Raw genomic sequence first — 20,288 nt, forward strand, 5'->3', positions numbered from 1 at the left:
AGAGAATATTTTGTGCTTTAAATTTTGACAGTTAAAAATAGAGCTTAAATTACTTTGCGTTATTTAATTTGGCTTAGAAATATTCAGTTTTTAGCCTAAAATAACTTTTTGTGTTTGACATAAACTTAACTTACTGCTAGAAGAAACATATGGAAAATTACACCCTAATTCTTGCAAGTTTAGTTTCTCTCTGTCAGGATTTATTTATTCAAAGACATTTTTTAGGGGGTGGCAGCATATGTTGAAGGACACAGGCTGCAGAATTTGTGGCTTTGGCAAGACTGAAATCATGGCTGGTCCAGAAACTGATGGTCTATTCCAGTTCACTGGTATTAAAAAAATACTTCTACTCTTATACCCTCACAAGTGGAATGAATTGTGTACTATCCACATATGGGGACTTGCTTTGCTTGTCCTATACTTCAAGTTAAGGTCTAAAAAAACTCCAGCTGTGAAATCAACATAAATGGATTCTAAACTGTTTGAAATTCAACCGCTAAGTTCTCCTGCTTGGAGAAGCTAACGTCAACTCATCATGTGATACTCAATCTGTACAATAAATTATGAACCTGGAAAAAAAATTTGTTTTGAAAGTCAACCATATGCTCTGTTCTAAACGCTGGGGAAGTAATAATGGACAAGACAAAGTCCCTGCCCTCACGGAACTCATAAGTACAAAAGATAGAAAACAAGCACGTAATCAAGTAAATGAACAAGAATTTGAGGCAGAGAAGTAAGATGGAAACCAGCAAGAATAAACAAAGAAATCAGAGGGACGTGGCCTGGGTGGTAACTGGAGGAGTTAGGGGCTGGTTTGGGCAGATGGTCTATCTGAGAAGGTGGAGCTCTCTAAGCAGACGACATATAACCTGAAACTCCGATGTCAACAATGAGCCAGTCATAGAAAATCTGAGAGGAGAGCCTTCCATACAGAAGACTTGTGCAAAAACTGTCACCAGCCTCTCTTTATAATGGTGGCGCTGAGTGACAGGCTGAGCAATCCATGTATGCTAACTAGAAATCATATTTACATTTCCAGTCTTTCAGATTTGGGGAATCTGGTACCAATATCAGTGTCTTCCAGATGCTTTATTAGGGTGCTTATTAGAAATACGAGACATCATAAAAACATGGGGATAAAGAGAGTGAAAATCACAAGAAAAACATTACTAAAACCCATTGAGTACATTTTAAATGCCCCAATGAAGAATTTTTAGAACAATTAGTGGATCCCTCTAGCAAAATATAGCCACATACCATAGGTTTTTTTGGAGAAGATGAAAGTAACCATGATTGAATAGGAAAACCTAACTGAACGGTTGGCTGTTTCAGTCCACCCAGGGGCACCTCAGAAGAAAGGCCTGGTGATCTACTTCTGAAAAGTCAGCCTCTGAAAACCCAGGGCAGTTCTAGTCTGAGACACATGGGGTCACCAGGAATCAAAGTTATCTCGATGGCAATTTTTTTTTTATGTGACTATTTACAACCAATACAAACAATTCACTTTGAAAATAAGTTTTGTAAATTCCTAGGATTCTGATATAAACTAAGCATAATAAACTCTAGTGTGAAATTATTAGATTTGCATGAGATGACAATTTGAGAACTTGCCTTCAATGATATTTGCATTTCTTTGGCTGAACTGGTTCAAGCCTAAATTCATTTGGATTATAATTGCGCTTTGTGATAGTTCATCTTATATATCAACGTGGCTAGGCTATGGCGTCCAGTTCTTTGATCAGACACTAGTCTAGATTCTGTTGTGAAATAGTTACGTGATTACATCAGCTAGCCTTAAGTAAAGCATATTATCCTCCATAACATGGTGGGCCTTATCTAATCAGTTGAAAGCCTTAAGAGCAAAAAGGGAATTTTCCAAGGGTGTATTCTGCTCCAGACTATAGACATTTTGCCAGAATGCCTTACTCTTCCCGTCACCTAACCTACAGATTTTGAGACATAAGAATACAGGAATCTCCAGCCGGTCACCTGATCTATAGACTTTGGACTTGGCCAGCCCCCACAATCATATGAGCTGATCCTTAAAATAAATCACTTTCTCTATATATTATATGTGTGTATATATATATGTATTTCTCACAAGTTCTGTTTCTCTAGAGAACCCTAAGACACCCCTTCTTTTTCTTTTTGGCCTTAACAAACAGTAATTTTTTTTCTCATAGTTTAGGAGGCTGGAAGTCCAAATTCAGGGCACTGGATGTAGGGGAAGCCTTTCTCTGTCAGCTCTGGGGGAAGGTCCTTGTCTCTTGGTTTTTTGGTGATCTTCACAAAGTGCAGATATCCCTTCTTAAAATGTGTAGTTACTTGGCTTGTTTTGAAGGTGCTAGTCTCAGGGTCTGCCTGGCTTTTATGAATATTTTAGCTAGTCCAAGGCTGGTTTCCCCAATACAGGCAGTACATACTGTTTCCAGACATCAAATTAATGTCATCAGGGAGGCCACTGACCCCCCCTCTTGATGGTGAAAGGCAGCTGGGGTACTCCAGTGGGCAGAAGATTTGGGCAGGATTGTGATACAGCTCTGGGATGCAGAGAGAAAGAGAAAGAGCACTGTCTTAGATGTGAAACAGAAAATCAGACTAGGGGAAGCGAAAGAGTCACATTCTCAGATGGAGCCATTTTATTTCCAAACATGATTCAAAACAGATAAATGCTGGATTTTCCATTCTGGATTTTCATTTTATAAAATATATTTGCTACTAAAACCCTTCATAAAATCTGTCTCCCCATTTGTAGTGGGAAATAAGCCAAAAGTCCAAAGTTAAAAGGTCATGCATAAAATATTACATCCATGAAGATAATTATGCAATAGTCTTAAATTCTTCACAAATAAATGCTAAAACATTAAAACTAATTTACTCTTCACTATATTTTGTAGCACTTAATGTCAAGGTTTTTTTCTTCATATATTTGCATTCATATTTCACAGACAACAATGATTACAACAAAGATTATTAGCTTTTTCATAAAATAGGAAAACAAAACAAAGCCATAACACTAAAAAAAAAAAACAAAAACTCAAAGAACAATAATTCACCCCAAACCAAACTACCTTTAACATAAACTCTGTAGGCTTCTCCTAAGGGTTCTTAGCACTTGACTTTTTGGTTGGGTTGTTGTTAGGTGCTGTTGAGTTGGCTCCGACTCATGATGATCTTACGTATAACAATGAAATGCTGCCCAGTCCTGTGTTATCTTCTTGATCATTGGTATGTTTGAGTCCATTGTTGTGGCTATAGGCTCACTTATATCCAGTGATTTTCATGCATCATGATTTCCAGTTGTCATTACCCCAAGCAGACTTTTATTTTAGCAAGGTCTGAGGTGGGATACAGTGTAAGTTATTAGACAAATTAGTCACAATTAACATCTCCCAAATTAATCACATAGTTAAAATCTCCAGTGAAACTCAAGTATTTCATCAGAAACAGTGGTTGACCCTTTTTTCTCTTCACTCCCTTTTCATTCAAGAGAGCCCTTTAGAGATTTGTAATATAATGACTATAGGATATGGCTCACAATTCTGGGGGGAAAATGTCATTTTAAGGAATTTTGTGCATGTACTATTTTCTCTGCTTTCTTAGAGGTAGAGGACCCTAAAATAAGGTCCAAACTTTGGTTCCTTCAAATTATGTCAAAAAGAATAGTATTCTATGAAGAAGATAGCTATCACAGAGTAAGAATTAAAATTCCAGTTTTCTCGAAAGAAAAATCTTTGCTGATTCAAGTATCTGTGTCTATGGAATAACAACCTTCAAAAAACTACCATAGAGGAAGAGACCAATACAATTTGCCCATCTGACAAAATGGTTGGAATTTATAGTTGGATGAGACTTCATAGATCAAGTAATCCAACTCTCTGATTTTAGAGTAAAGGAAGATAAGGCCCAAACATGTAAGTGAATTACCCGAGTGCCTTAGCAAGTTAGCTCGTATGATTATTTTTATACACACACAGGCACACACACATATACACACCATTGCGTTTACTTCTGTTTTGCATATTAAATGCTATCAGCTCATACAATAAATGAAAAAGAAGTATGCAAATTTTCTTTTGTTATTCCACTGCCAAAAGGGGGAAATACCTTCCCTTCAAAGGAGGGAAAAGGTTCCACTTTCTCTCCACCAATACATTGTTACTGGCTATAGCGCAGCTCTGTGCAGTCCCTAAAAGGTACATGGGCTGGGGACAGAAGTAAGGGGGCAGGAGGAAGGGCAGAGGCACAGCTACCAAATCTGAATTGGAGTTTCTTGTTATGCCAGAGATATTCCCACTGGCAGTGAAGGCTTCACATGAAGTTAAACTTGGGCTGTTGGAACATCTAGATCTGTCTGGAAGAAGAAATGAGGGGTGTAGGCACCAGGTGCCAATGTATGCATGCCCTTTACCCAAAAGGGAATGACCTAGTATCACCCTGACCATAGAGAACAGAGATGAGCAGACTGGGTCTTACCTAAGCTAGTGAACTATAAACTTAGATGACTTTACCAGATGTACTCATAGTTTACTAATTACTTTAATTTATATATGCATATACACATCAAAATATTTAGGCTTCATGTTTAATAGTACTAATAACTATTTTATCTCTTTCCATAAAATTACATATGTTATTACTCTAAGGTAGTTTTTTAAACCTTAAGGTAGTTTTTCAAACCTTAAGGTAGTTTTTCAAAAATACCATTTTTTTAAATATTCATTGCCGTCATTATTCTGAAAAATCCTAAGTCTAGCTGCATATATTAACATTAAATAACTTTAAAAAATAAACAATACATTATATATTCCAAAATAGCCCCATTTTAAAGCTATATAAGTGAAAAAGTTGAGTTTTCAAGAATAGACTAGACCTTCTAAAGGTATTTTTCATAATTTTAAACTATATTAAATTCATCTTCTTTTCTAACTATGCCAAATATATACACACTGCTCTTGGTAATTTATGTCAGAAGTATTCATTACGACACAATAAGGTGTTTCATTTGCCTGTTTTTACTTGTTCTAAAATTAAAAAAAGAAATTATTGTTAGTCTAAATAAATTTGTTCCCAAAAGATCTCCCGAAGGAGACAGCTCACAAAAAGCAACAAAAAATTAATTATGTGCAGGTATCCAGTGCATGCAACCTCATATTTTCTAACAAGAATGGTGGAAAGTAGCTTTCAAGTATTATCATAATCCAACTTACGGATAGCTATCTCATAAAATGAACACTCTAGAGGAATAAAGTCCTCTGAGAAACTTCTCCCTGCCTTTGCTGATACTCTTGTAGGAAGCGAAACCATCCATCCATAAAGAATGAAGGGCACTCTGACCCACACTGCCCTTAAAGTGCACACATTAACACTGCTCTGAACCCAAAGTAAATTCTAGCAAGTTGAAAAGAGACCACATTTTCCTAACTCATTAAAGTTCACTATATCATTCACAGCTGGAAGAATTTCTTCTGTACTTGAGCTTAGCCAAAAGGCCGAGAAGTGATAGAAGACTTTCTTCAGAAAAAAAGCATCTAACAAAGCCAGGACCCAAAGCTATTTCCAGCTCCTGGTCCTGCTTTCTGCAGCTGTGGGTATTAATAGATGTTTGGCTAAAACAACCATAGCAGACAGACTGGCCCACTTTGGGAACCAGGTTCAGATGTTTTGCACTTAAGTTAAAGTTCATTAAACAAAACAAAACGCAACTATCATAAAGTCTGCAGGGAATAGAACTTCCATAAGTCACAAGTAATAGAGAAAACAGTCAACTAAAAAGTGCATGTCCTTCCAAAGCAGGTGCCAGAGGTCAAGAGGGGCTCAAGCCTTCTAGAAGTTGTGCTCCTTTACAGGTTTTGATCCAGCCACTTGATGTAACTATTCCTAGTCCGGATTCCCACTGAGAAGTTGGTGGGCCAGCTGGTGAAAATCAGGCATCCATGGAAGCCATCCTCAAAGTGGTCGAGGGTCACCTCCACACCTGCATTCTCCAAACGCTTTGCATACATGATCCCATCGTCTCTTAGGACATCATACTCACATGTGAGAATATAGGTCTTTGGGAGGTGCTGGAGGACTTCTTGGTCTGCAATGAGTGGGGCAGAACGGGCATCAAGCAACTGAGGGATCTCCTGGACAATCCTAGCATTGCCCGTGGTGTGCATGACAGGCTTGTAGTTCTTTGTGATGGATGCAGGCAAGAGGGATGTCCAGTTTAGACGGGCCCGGAGGGCAGCAGCCTCTTCCACATCAAGCGAGGTGTGGTTGTTAACTATCATTGCCTGGACAAAGTCATAGTTGCCTTTGAAGTAATCCACCCAATACTTCACCATGACATAGCGGGGCAGGATTGGGGTGTTCGCATTCTGCTGATAAGAGGGTGTGTTAAAATCTAAAGCTTGAAGAACTGGATAAATTAAAGCTTGCAGTTTGAACTTGCTTCTTAGATTGGCATCTTGACTGAACTGGAGAAGAGGAAGCAAACAAATTATTCTATTAGGCATGGCTCCTTTTACAGAAACCACACCCTCTACAGTAGCTTAATGTGTTAAACTTTGAGTCGGTCAAGGGCATACGTCTTAAATTTTCACTAAGCATAGGATTTAGTAATATAGTTTTAAAAAATAAATACCACCCCCCCCCCCCACCAGATCAAGCTGCTGGGTATTAATGAAGAAAGGTATGATGTTTGCAACTTATAGTTTTGAATGAATGCTTCTAGGGCACATGATGTCTTAGGCTTTTGAACCTCCATTACCACATTACTTGTATCTATTTTACATCGCTTGGCACACATTGCTGCACATCATGGATGAATATGGCGAAACTTAATTCAGTTTTATAGGCAATGGTTTCCTAGGGAAAAAAATCTAGCCTGGCTCTTCCAGAGAAGAAGAGTAGGAAGAGCTAAATGAACAGATCATGGGACTCCAAAGGTGTTTTGGTAGACCTCAGGACACTCCCTCTGATGAGCATTTAATCTTCATGCTTGGTGAGAGTGAGAATCTAAATAGTGCTGGCAATGCACCTCCATTCTACTTCCTTAGCACATGCCCCAGGGTCAAGCTGAAATGGAAATGTGACTCCCTTGCCTCAGCAGATCTCATCTTCCCCATGCCTCCCTTCAGTGTGAATATATCGTCTCATTTTGTAATTTCAATGCCTAAAACTATGTATTTTTCATGCAACATCTAAAAGCTAACCAGGTCACTCTGTTTCACAGGCAATTAAATGATCTGCAGGGTAACTTTAGCCATACAATTTCTTTCATACCCAGACCTGAGAACCCCATCCCCAAGATGTAACTGCTCTGCAATAGCAAGAGGAAATGATTATTAATATGTGCCAAGATTTGTATACGCATCATCTCACTAAGTCATCTCAACAGCCCTGCAATCAGATGATGTTATCCTCATTTTCCTGAGGCTCAGAGAGGTTAAGGGGCTTGCCCAAAGCCCCAAAGCTCTGAAAGGATGGGGCCTGGATTCAATTGCAGTTCTGTCTGGCTTTAAAGCCATGTTGCTTTTCTGCTTACTCGGATTTTCTTCTTCCCATATTTGGACACGTGGATAGTAAACTTGCCAATATGAAGAGGAGAACTGAGTTCTTTAATTACAGCAAAGGAGAAAGACACCAAGGTACATGACAAAATAAAAAGGGGATGCTATTCGAGGATACCAAAAGCAATTTGGAGGGAAGGAGACAGAGATGCTATTCTTAAATTATTTAATCCATCAGATGAAGAAAATGTGCTTATCTTGAGTTTACAGAGCTGCCAAAGAATATTCTTGGGTGCATTAGGGCTGGACACAGTTTTCAAAGAATCAGGTAAAGTTCAGATTAACTTGTAATATAGCATTTACAATGGATAAACCATTTAATTAATATATATATATATATATATATATATATATAAAACTTTGAGAAATACCTTTTAATTTGGCTCAAAGTTCTAAGGAAACAATTTTAGTAATTGGGATTTAAGCAAAAAGTTCTGTTTTCCAAGTGAAATATGGAAAAGGAGCAGGAGATACGTAAGTTCCCTGCATATCCCTAAGGAGCAAGGAAGTCCTTGAAAATGTTAGCCCTCCTCTAACAAAGACTCAGAGATGACACCTCCTTCGATGACCCATCTTTTAGCTCTCCAAGTACAACTATATGAATAACTTGGCCGCGTAGTGACCAGCCCACCCCTCTAAGCCTTTTATCACACGGTGATGGAGAATGCTTTGGTTTGCTAGACATTATCATACACCCCTCCCACCACCACCACCTGAAGGCAGTGGTGTTACCTCTTGCCCCAGGGCAGCGGCCAAATTCCCACCAGCACTGTCACCAGAAATGCCAATTCTGCCTGGGTCAACTGAATACTTCTGTAAGACTTCCGGTTGCAGAAAATGCTTCGTGGCACGTACAACATCGTGAATTTGTTCGGGAAAATAAACCTTTGGAACGAGCCTGTATCTGTGAAGACAAAAGTTGTGTTCATTTAAGGACTTCACCACGTCTTTATCGGCCATTTAAAGTTTCAATTTTAAGGGGCAACTGACTCTTTTGAAGCCAGAAACGCACAAGTGAAGAATTAAAATAAACATAAAAATAAACCATTTATTTTCTGGGAACTCAAACACTTGGTTTAAAGTGTAGTGATTTTGTATTAGCAATAGTTTTTTTTGTTTTTTTTTTTTTAAAACCATCAGCCACGAAACAAAACAAAACAAGCAAAAACAAAAAACGCCCGCACACCACCACCACTGATGAGAAAACAAAAACTCCAAAGTCAAATGCAGATGTTGATTATTCAGATCTGGCTGGAACTACAATAGGTTTTAGAATGTTATTTCTGGAAGTCACTGCTCCATTCACAACACTTCTGGGTTAGTAGGTGACTTGGCCGCATTAATCACTTCATTATCTAATGTTTAACATGTCCATATAGTATTCTTTACAATTTATTTGACAGTCAAATTGTACTCCACTGAAGAAGTCCATGCCAACCTCACATTAAACCCAAACAATGAACTCATTCACTGGAACATGGAACTAAAGGATCAGTTTTTAACCAGCAAAAGAAAAGCCAAGTGCGCAGACCCTCCAGGCTCTAACACTTCCGGTGTTTCTCCTACTGCCCCAGTTTGCAGGATCAGCGTCCCTTTGTGGGTGTATCTAGTAGGACTCATATTCCCATTAGAGTCCCAAAGAACCCCGGTTTTGTCAAATAGTCTGTCCATGATTTTGCCCTCCATCTCCATATTGACAATCTTGGCTTGGCGTGCCCTCTTGTCTCCACATTCTTCCCTTGCTTATTAATTCTCACTCATCCTTCAACCTGGGTCAGCCGAATACTTCTGTAAGACTTCTGGTTGCAGGAAATATTTCATGGTACATACAACATCATGAATTTGTTCAGGAAAATAAACCTTTGGAGCTAGCCTGTATCTGTGAACTCTCCAGGCCTTTCTTGACCGTAACTCCATTTACCTTCTGGGGCTGAGCTGGCTACTATTCCTTGATAATTCTTTGTGGTAGGGTACATCATTGCACTTATTGCCTCACATTAAAATGATATCTTCATGTATTTCTTCTAAAGACTGTGTTCTCTGATAGCAGAGATTGTGTCTTACTCATCATCGTGTTCCCGGTATCTACCAATGTGTTGGGCACATAATCATCCACTCAATAAACCTTTATTAACATGCCTTCGTTTTACAAATGAAGAAACTAAGCACTGAAAAGTTACCTAATCTGTAACATAAGTCAAATATATATCAAAACAAAGTAGGGTAGAAACTAATTACTTAATAAAAAAATCTCACAATACTTTTAAGACTCTGGTCTTTTTCTTTCCACTTATAATTAGCATATTTATTCCTTGAAGCCATTTTTTCCTAAGCCGGTCTACATAAGTCCATTTATTTCCCCCATCCAAAATCCAGCTGGCTAATTAAACATCTTGACATGCAGTGCAGATACAAGCAAATGAACAAATATTTGTAAAATACTTTAAGAAGTAGTGAATATGGATGTGGTCATTTAGGAATTACTACATTTTGAAAATCTAAATGCAATAAGAAATTCTGTAGGTGGTTACCCTATAGCAGACAAAATAAACTTTCTAATTTATTATTTTCCCATCTGTGTTGATCAATTAATCATCCCAATGCTTTTTTCTTCAGTTGATTTTCACTGTCTAAAAGCGGCTTCCTTTCCTTAAGGGGTGAAAGGAGTAGGATCACAAGACTTTGTCCACCAGGTGGGGTCATCACACAGGATTCCATTTACCCTCAGTTCTTGGCCCGGGCCTCAGTTTTAACTTCCCTGTTACCAAGGTGAATTCCTAGTTCTCTCAATGAATTAAAAACAAATGCACTTCATGACTCAAGCTGTGAAAATAAAAGCTATTTTTTATTATCTCAGCAATAGCCTCACATATCATGATACCCCGGTTGCCCAGCAGGCCAGGACTTGCACACATACATGAATTAAGTTGATTTTCAGACGCTGGTTCTGAAACGTTCTCAGTCACTTTGAACCAAGGGAAACTGGTAATCTAAAAGAACAGCTTCCTGCCTCAAATCTTATCAGTTAATAACTAGCTCAGATTACAGCGTAAACATGCTTAAAAACAAGCAGGTTATGAGGCAAGAATATTCTTGGCACCCTTGAAGATGCATATCCTATCCCTCCCCCTATCTTTGCTCAAGACGGAAACATTCTCCAGCTTTATTCAATAAGGAGGGTCACTAGTTTTGTACACTGGAGAATGTAGTAAAACCAGATATTTCTTAGATCACCTAGTATAAGATGAATACTGAAATAGCTTGAAATTGACTTGAAATTTATTTATTTTGTTGGGTAAAGGAGTGTTTATTGATCGGGAGCATTCTCTCTCTTTTTTAAATTATGTTTTAGATGAAGGTTTACAGAGCAAACTAGCTTCTCATTAAACAATTAATACACATATTGTTCTGTGACATTGGTTGCCAACCCCACGACCTGTTAACACTCTCCCCTTTTCAACTTTGGGTTCCCAATTACCAGCTTTCCTGTCCCTTCCTGCCTTCTCATCCTTGTCCCTGGACTGCTGTGTCCATTAAGTTTGTTTTATGGGTCTGTCTAATCTCTGGCTGAAGGGTGAACCTCAGGAGTGGCTCCAGTACTGAGTTAAAAAGGTGTCTAGGGGCCAAACTCTCGGGGTTTCTGCAGTCTCTGTCAGACCAGTAAGTTTGGTCTTTTTTTGTGAATTAGAATTTTGTTCTACACTTTACTTCAGCTCTGTCTGGGACCCTCTATTGTGATCTCTATCAGGGCAGTTGGTGGTGGTAGCCAGGGACCATCTAGTTGTGCTGGACTCAGTCTGGTGGAGGCTGTAGCATTTGTGGTCCATTAGTCCTTTGGACTAATCTTTCCCTTGTGTCTTTGGTTTTCTTCATTCTCCCTTGCTCCAGATGAGGTGGGACCAGTGGAGTATCTTAGCTGCTCACAAGCTTTTAAGACCCCAGATGCCACTCACCAAAGTAGGATGAAGAACATTTTCTTTATAAACTATGCTATGCCCATTGAGCTAGATGTCCCCTGAGACCATGGTCCCCAGCCCTCAGCCCAGTAAGATGGTCCCTCAAGGAGTTTGGATATGCCTATGAAGCTTCCATGACTTTGCCTTGGACAAGCTGTGATGACTTCCCCAGTACTGTGCACTGCCTTACCCTTCACCAAAGCTACCACTTACGTATTGTCTAGTTTGTGTTTTTCCCTCCCCACCCCTCCGCTCCCTCGTAACCATCAAAGATTGTTTCTTTCTGTGCGTAAACTTTTTCACGAGTTTTTATAATAGTGATTTCATACAGTATTGGGCCTTTTGTGCTTGACTTATTTCACTCAGCATAATACTCTTCAGATTGATCCATGTTGTGAAATGTTTCATAGATTCATCATTGATCTTTATCATTGCATAGTATTTCATTTTGCGTGTACCAGTTAGTTTATCCATTCACCTGTTGACGGGCACTTAGGTTGTTTCCATCTTTTTGCTACTGTGACCTGATATTTATAATAAAAGTTTGTAGTATCTTGACAGACACAAAAATCCGAGAGTCAGAAGGAATTCCTGGGTAGTATAGTCAAAGAAACCCGCTGCCATTGAGTCGATTCCAACTCATAGCGACCCTATAGGACAGAGTAGAACTGCCCCACAGGATTCCCAAGGAGTAGCTGGTGGATTTGAACTGTTGACCTTTCAGTTAGACAGCCAAAGAAAACATACATAAATTAGGACTTGGAACCAGTTCATTCCAGTTCTGATCCCTGCTGAGAAACTTGCATTTCTCACATGTTCCCAGCCTATGCCAATGATTCCACCCTAGATATTCTGAATCAGAATCTATAGTTTAACAAGATCCCCAGGTGATTCTTATATAATGGATCATGTTAAATGTAGATTCTGATTCATAAGAATCACCCGGGGATCTTATTAAACTGTAGATTCTGATTCATAAGAATCACCTGGGGAACTTTTTAAACTGTAGATTCTGATTCAGAATATCCGAGGTGGATATACGTGAGGAAAAACCTGGATATCTTGTTAAAATGTAGATTCTGATTCAGAATATCTGGGGTGGAATCATTGGCATTGGTTGGGCACTTGTTAGAAATGCAAATTTCTAAGCAGGGGTTCAATACAGAATGAAACGGTTTGAAGCCCTGAAATAAATATATTTGCCATCTGTTGCCTGTGTTCAAAGCTACGTTCCTATAAAGTACCAAAAGAGTATTCCAACTTATTTTTTAAGTTTTCAAACTGATTTTGAGGTAATGCACCTGATGAATTCATGGCAAATATACCTTGAATTTGCCAAACTCATAGCAGGCAGAGAAAACTCTGCAAAACCAGCTAGACCGCCTATCTTTATTACTGCACGTACCTTCTACTAAAAACCAAAATCCACACTCATGGCTGTCAAATCAACTCCAACTCATAGCGACCCTATAGGACAGAGGAGAACTGACTCATATGGTTTCCAAGGCTGTAAATCTTTAGAGAAGCAAACTGTACATCTTTCTCCCATAGAGTGACTGGTGAGTTCAAACCGCTGACCTTTCGGTTAGCAGTCGAGTGCTTTAACCACTGCACCACCAGGGCTCCTTGCCTTCTACTCCCACTGCCTTCAAGTCAATTCCGACTCATAGAGACCTCATAAAGTTTCTGAGGTTGTAAATCTCTACGGAAGGAGATTGCCACATCTTTCTCCCACAGAGCTGCTGGTGGTTTTAAACCGTCCACCTTTCAGTTAGCAGTCACTCACTTTAACCACTGCACCACCAGAGACTAAAATTTGGTGTAAACTCAAGCATGAGGTTTAATCAATTGAATACATGTGCATGCTATATAAAAATGATTGTATTCCAGCTGGTGAGGCAACTCGCTAAGTGCTCTACAGGCGTGTTTCACTCAAATCTTAGAGAAAACCTCTGGGTTTAAGGATGAGAACACAAGGCTCAGGGAGAATGCATAACTTGTCTATAATAGCTGGTAAGTGGCAGAGCTGGGATCTGAATTCACAAACATCAAAACTCAGCCATAAAGAAAAAAATATATATACATATATGTATATCCCACCACTCATCTGTTTGTCGTACTGTGGTGGCTTGTATATTGCTGTGATGCTGGAAGCTATGCCACCAGTATTTCAAATACCAGCAGGGTCACAAATGGTGGACAGGTTTCAGGGGAGATTCAAGACTAAGACAGACTAGGATGAAGGACCTGGTGTTCTACTTCTGAAAAAATTGGCCAGTGAAAACCTTATGAATAGCAGCAGAACATTGTCTGATACAGTGCTGGAAGATGAGCCACTCAGATTGGAAGACACTCAAAATACGGCTGGAGAAGAGCTGCCTCCTCAAAGTAGAGCCGACCTTAATGATGTGCATGGAGTTAAGCTTTCGGGACCTTCATTTGCTGATGTGATGTGAGTCAAAATGAGAAGAAACAGCTGCAAACATTCATTAGCAATCAGAATGTGGAATGTATGAAGTATGAATTTAGGAAAATTAGAGTTGTGAAAAATGAAATGGAACGCTTAAAAATAGATATCCTAGGCATTAGTGAACTGAAATGGACTGGTATCAGTCATTTTGAATAGGACAATCATATGGTCTACTATGCCAGACATTACAAATTGAAGAGGAACAGCATTGCATTCATCATCAAAAAGAACATTTCAAGATCCTAAAGTAAATGCTGTCAGTGATAGGATAATATCCGTATGCTTACAAGGAAGACCAGTTAATAAGACCATTGCTCAAATTTATTCACCAACCACTAATGCCACAGATGAAGAAATTGAAGATTTTTACCAACTTCTGCATTCCAAAATTGATCAAACATGCAAGCAAGATGCGTTGATAATTACTGGTGATAGGAATGCGAAAGCTGGAAACAAAGAAGAAGGATTTGTAGTTGGAAAATATGGCCTTGGTGATAGAAATGACTCCGGAGATTGCATGATAGAATTTTGCAAGACCAACGACTTATTCACTGCAAATACCTTTTTTCAACAACATAAATGGTGACTATACAGGTGGACCTTGCTAGATGGAATACACAGGAAATTGACTATATCTGTGGAAAGAGATGATGGAGAAGCTCAATATCATCAGTCAGAACCAGGCCAGGTGCCAACTGCAGAACAGACCACCAGTTGCTCATATGCAAGTTTAAGTTAATTTGAAGCTGAAGAAAATTAAAACAAGTCCATGAGAACCAAAATACAACTCTGAGTATATCCCACCTGAATTTGGAGACCATCTCAAGAATAGATGTGATGCATTGAACACTAATGACCGAAGCCCAGACGAGTTGTGGGATGACATCAAGGACATCATACACGAAGAAAGCAAAAGGTCATTAAAGAGACAGGAAAAAGGAAAAGACCGAAATAGATGTCAGAAGAGGCTCTGAAACTTGTTCTTGAACATAGAGCAGCTAAAGTGAATAGAAGATACGATGAAGTAAGAAAGCTGAACAGAAGATTTCAAAGGGCAGCTCAAGAAGACAAAGTAAAGTATTATAATGAAATGTGCAAGGACCTGGAGTTAGAAAACCAAACGGGAAGAATAAGCTTGGTATTTCTCAAGCTGAAAGAAATGAAGAAAAATTTCAAGCCTTGAGTTGCAATGTTGAAGAATTCTATGGGCAAAATATTGAACAACACGTGAAGCATCAAAAGAAGATGGAAGGAATACACAGAATCATTGTACCAAAAGGAATTGGTCAATGTTCAACCATTTCAGGAGGCAGCATATAATCAAGAACCAATGGTACTGAAGGAAGAAGTCCAAGCTGCACTGAAGGCATTGGCAAAAAACAAGACTCCAGGAATTGACGGAATACCAACTGAGATGCTTCAACAAACGGATGCAGCGCTGGAGGTGCTCACTTGCCTATGTCAAGAAATTTGGAAGGCAGCTACCTGGCCAATGAACTGGAAAAGATCCATATTTAATGCCCATTCCAAAGAAAGGTGATCCAACAGAATGCAGAAATTATCGAACAATATCATTATTATCACACACAAGTAAAATTTTGCTGAAGATCATTCAAAAGCAATTGCAGCAGAACATCAACAGGGAACTGCCAGAAGTTCAAGCCGGATTCAGAAGAGGAGGTGAAATGAAGGATATCATTGCTGATATCAGACGGATCTTGGATGAAAGCAGTGAATACCAGAAAGATGTTTACCTGTATACAAAGGCATTTGACTGTGTGGATCATAACAAATTATGAATAGCTTTTCAGGGAATGGGAATTCCAGAACACTTAATTGTGCTCATGTGGAACCTGTACATAGACAAAGAGGCAGTTGTTCAAACAGAACAAGGGGATACTGCATGGTTTAAAATCAGGAAAGGTGTGTGTCGGGGTGGTATCCTTTTACCAAACTTATTCAATCTGTATGCTGAGCAAATAATCAGAGAAGCTGGACTATACGGGGAAAAATGCAGCATCAGGATTGGAGGAAGAGTCAATAACAACCTGCCATATGCAGACGACAAAACCTTACTTGTTGAAAGTGAAGAGGACTTGAAACACTTACTGATGAAGATCAAAGACCACAGCCTTCAGTATGGGTTACTCCTCAACATAAAGAAAACAAAAATCCTCACAACTGGACCAATAAGCAACATCATGATAAATGGAGAAAATATTGAAGTTGTCGGGGATTTCATTTTACTAGGAACCACAATCAATGCCCACGGCAAATCTGCTGCAATAGACTTCTTTAAAGTGTAAAAAACAAAGATGTTACTTTGACGACTAAGATGCGCCTGACCCAAACCATGGTATTTGAAAACTGGACAGTGAATAAGGAAGACCAAAGAAGAATTGACGCCTTTGAATTATGGTGTTGGTGAAGAATATTGACTATGCCATGCACTGCCAGAAGAATGAACAAATCTGTCTTGGAAGAAGTAGAGCCAGAATGCGCCTTAGAAGTGAGAATGGGGAGATTTCATCTCACATACTTTGGATATGTTATCAGGAGGGACCAGTCTCTGGAGAAGGACATCATGCTTGGCAAAATAGAGTGTCAGTGAAAGAGAGAAAGACCCTCAAACAGATGGATTGACACAGTGGCTGCGAGGATGGGTTCAATCATAGCAACGACTGTAAGATGGTGCAGCACTGGGCTGTGTTTTGTTCTGTTCTACATAGGGTCGCTATGAGTCAGAACTGACTCAATGACACCTAACAACAGCATATATATAATATTAAATATATAAATTTATATACATATTTATCCTTATTACCTCACCAGAGCAATAAATTCTCAAACATGCAGATATCTTATATCTCAGAGTGTCTTTCATAACTTCAATGGTTTTGCAATATTCTTGAAATAAACCACCTAGCACAGTGCCTGGCACATGGTACATAGTTTTTTGTTTGTTTTTAATCATTTGTTTTATTTTTGCTGTTGTTGTGGAGAATATACACAGTAGGACATACACCAATTCAACAATTTCTCCATGTATAATTCAGCGACACTGATTACATTCTTCAATTTGTACAACAATTCTCTCCTTCCTTTTCTGAGTTGTTACTCCCCCATTAACATAAACTCACTGCCCCCTAAGTTTCCTATCACATCTTTTGAGCTGCTATTGTCAATTTGATCTCATACAGATGGATCCTAATGACACTTGTGTTCCAAGAGTACTGTTGTAAAGCGCATTGTCCCTCAAAACAACCTAACCTAGAAACCAAGTGAACAACCTTTAGCTGTGGACAAGGACATTGTGTTCTCCTCAGATAATGCCAATTAGGTGAAAGGTACATGTGATATTTTGGAATGGAATTATACTCCTATTAGATGCAGCAGGAGACAGATAAAATTTTGCTTTTCTTTTTTTTTTTTTTTACCATCTTCCAATAAGAGCTCAATAGAGTCATCCTGGAGACATACATAGGTTAATATTCTCCCACGAGGAGTCCTTGGGTGGTGCAAACGGCTAAGGGCTCGACTACTAACTGAAAGGTTGGTGGTTTGAATGCACCCAGACACGCCTCAGAAGACAGACCTGGCAATCTACTCCCAAAAGGCCACAGCCTTGAAAACTAGAGCAGTTCTACTCTGCAGCACATGGGGTCACCATGAGTTGGAGGTGGCTTGACAGCAACTGGTTTTGTTTTTTTTTTTTAGTTCGCTCTGGCAAGTCTTGAAGAACCCCTACCCATCTTCAGTAAGGGGTATCTGAATTAGATCAGTCGTTAAATCCACATTGTGCTCTCTAGTTGACGGGGACAACTTCAGAGGAAGAATCGATTTATTCCTCTAATAGCTAAAAGCTTTCTTTCTATCACAAGACAACAGAATAAAATTTTATTAGAGTAGAGGGATTGTGAGTGGATGTTTGTTTCTCTTTTAGTTCTGAAAATATGGTTTGTGCATAAAGGTCGAAGGGGATCTTTCTTTTACTCTCAAAAAATGGCCCCTTGATGACATGATGAACATAATTAATGTCACTGAACTTCACATGTGAAGATTGTTAAAATGGAAAATGTTTTGCTACATACATATTTACCACAATTTAAAAAGAAAGGCCCCTTGAGACAGCTTTGACTACCAGTCACTCAGGCAGGGAGAGACAAGATTAGCAAAGGTTTGGCTGACTAGGAGGTCCCTGAATGACACAAATCATTTGCTCTGGAGTACTAACCAAAAGGTCAGCAGTTCAAATCCACCAGTCACTCCGTGGGAGAAAGATGTGGCAGTCTGTTTCTATAAAGATTACATCCTTGTCTCAATTTGGATATTAAATTTTTATAAGAAATATTTGATCTGTATTTAGATTCCATAAAATTCACAGTTTATAAAAAGTGGATCCTCATATCTAGGTTGTTCCAAGCATACTTAAAAGTTTTTCGTTAGGACTTCCAGGCAACACGGTACTATAGTCAGAAGCACCATGCCATCTCTCCGCAGTAAAGATCAGAAAAACTAAGTCAAACAGAGTCACACGTCAATCCTGAAACCCTAAGCATCAAATGAAGAGATAAAGAACTCAGCCAAGCACCGAATGGAATAAGAAACTGACCAAGAACAGAGAGCAAGGAGAGATACGTGCAGACGTCCCCTATTAGCTACTGCAGCATGGATCAGCCATCTTGGACGCCTATCGGAGATCAGCGAACAGGGGGTATGAGAAAGCAGCTTCACGGAGCTTCCAACTGGTAACCAGCAATATAGGCTTTCCCACCCTCCACCCTTCTTCACCCCCACTTAGCCTCCTCTGCTTCCTGCACCCGGAAGCACCCCGGTGTCACTTGGATTCCACCTGCCTGCACTGGCAGGCTCCCTGAGTGCCATTTGTTGGCTGCTGATGTTGCTTTTATTCCGCTTCTTTAGATTTCTTCCTTACCTCTCACCACCTCCCCCTCCTTTCTCGCAAATACCTAGCTCTGTATGCCATCTTTGCTTCTTCCTGAAAGGCTGAAAAACAGTGACTGACTGTGAAACTGCTTCCCAGCCCTTGCTGCCACACTGATAGGGCCCCCGGGGCTTTTTTGTTTGCTTGCTCTGATTTGTTCTGTTTTGATTTGTTTGTTTGTTTTCTTTTTCTATTCTCGGCTTGGGAGCTCCTTCTAGCCAGGCAGTACCACGCAGCTTGGAAGTTACTCCCTTATTCTGCGCAGATGCACAGGGACATCCCTGGGGGCATTTCTTTTTTCTTTTGTTTGTTTCTTTGTTTTGTTTTCCTCTCTCACTTATTCCCTTTTTGTCTTTCTTCATTTCCAGTTTCTCGATTTATTCATTTGTTTTTGTTTACCCTTTTCCTTTTTTCATTTTTGTTTTTCCTCATTTCTCAGTCTCTCATCTCTCCACTCCAATAGCAAACTCCCTTAGCACTGTTTTTTGTTTGTGTGTATGTTTTTGGCTCCTGTTCCTCTCTTCTCTCTCCTCTTTCCCATACCCATCTTAGCTCCACACATCACAATCTACCCCCTCCTTCCTGCCTACCTGCACCATGCACTGAACATCAGACTACCAAGCAGCACAGGCACGGCCTACTGGAACCTGCCCTGCACTGATTCCTGGTCTGCACTGTCAGCCCTGGTACATGCCACAAACACCTCATCTCAGCAATTCCCCTTCAGCTGGACCTGTCCTGTTGTATCATACCTGAGTGACTGACTCTGTCCTTTGGAGAAAGAGGTAAAAAGTATCGTGCCCATAGACAAGCAAACAACAAAGAATGCACAGCCCGCCTGCCCAGACATAACCAAATAAAACAAAAAAGCAGGATGAAACAAACAAATCTACAATCAATAAACGAGGAAAACAACCACTGAATGCCCCAAAGACAGCAGACAATATCAAAACATTTACAAAAACAGGACAGGATGGTTCCAATAGGCATCCAAAATAAAACACCAGATGACCTTCCAGTAGAAGAAAAGGCAATAGACCTAACTGATAGGGAATTGAAATCCCTAATATTCAGAATTATGCAAGAGTTGAAGCAAAAAGTAGACAAAAATGAGGAAAAAATAGACAAATTCATGGAAAAGGCACACAAATTCATGGAAAATACAGACCAAAAATGGAAGAATTCAAGAAAATAATACAGGAACAAAATGCTAAAGTAAATTTGCAACTAGAAAGCATACAAAAACAACAATTAGAAATCTAAAAGATAAACAACAAGGTTTCAGCAATGGACAGAGTCATAGAAGGGCTGAGGAGCAGGTTTGAAATGATGGAAGATAGGATCAGCGAAATTGAAGACAA

At 39.4% G+C, this 20,288-nt stretch overlaps 1 protein-coding gene and 1 pseudogene across 1 annotated transcript in view; one reads left to right on the forward strand and one right to left on the reverse strand.

The window, feature by feature from the left end:
- Positions 1-289: 289 nt before the first annotated feature.
- On the forward strand, positions 290-466 carry LOC111821848 (up-regulated during skeletal muscle growth protein 5 pseudogene; annotated as a pseudogene).
- Positions 467-2,245: 1,779 nt separating this feature from the next.
- The window catches only part of NCEH1 (neutral cholesterol ester hydrolase 1), an 86,111-nt gene continuing 68,068 nt past the window's right edge, over positions 2,246-20,288 (reverse strand). Inside the window, exons 4-5 of the mRNA XM_004383478.2 lie at positions 8,289-8,460; positions 2,246-6,461 (exon numbers count right to left, since the gene is read on the reverse strand). Coding sequence (XP_004383535.1) covers positions 5,844-6,461; positions 8,289-8,460 — 790 coding nt within the window. The 3' untranslated portion in view covers positions 2,246-5,843. The remainder of the gene's footprint in view (positions 6,462-8,288; positions 8,461-20,288) is intronic.

This window comes from Trichechus manatus, unplaced genomic scaffold, assembly GCF_000243295.1.
Source record: "Trichechus manatus latirostris isolate Lorelei unplaced genomic scaffold, TriManLat1.0 scaffold00110, whole genome shotgun sequence".
Taxonomy (NCBI): Eukaryota; Metazoa; Chordata; class Mammalia; order Sirenia; family Trichechidae; genus Trichechus; species Trichechus manatus.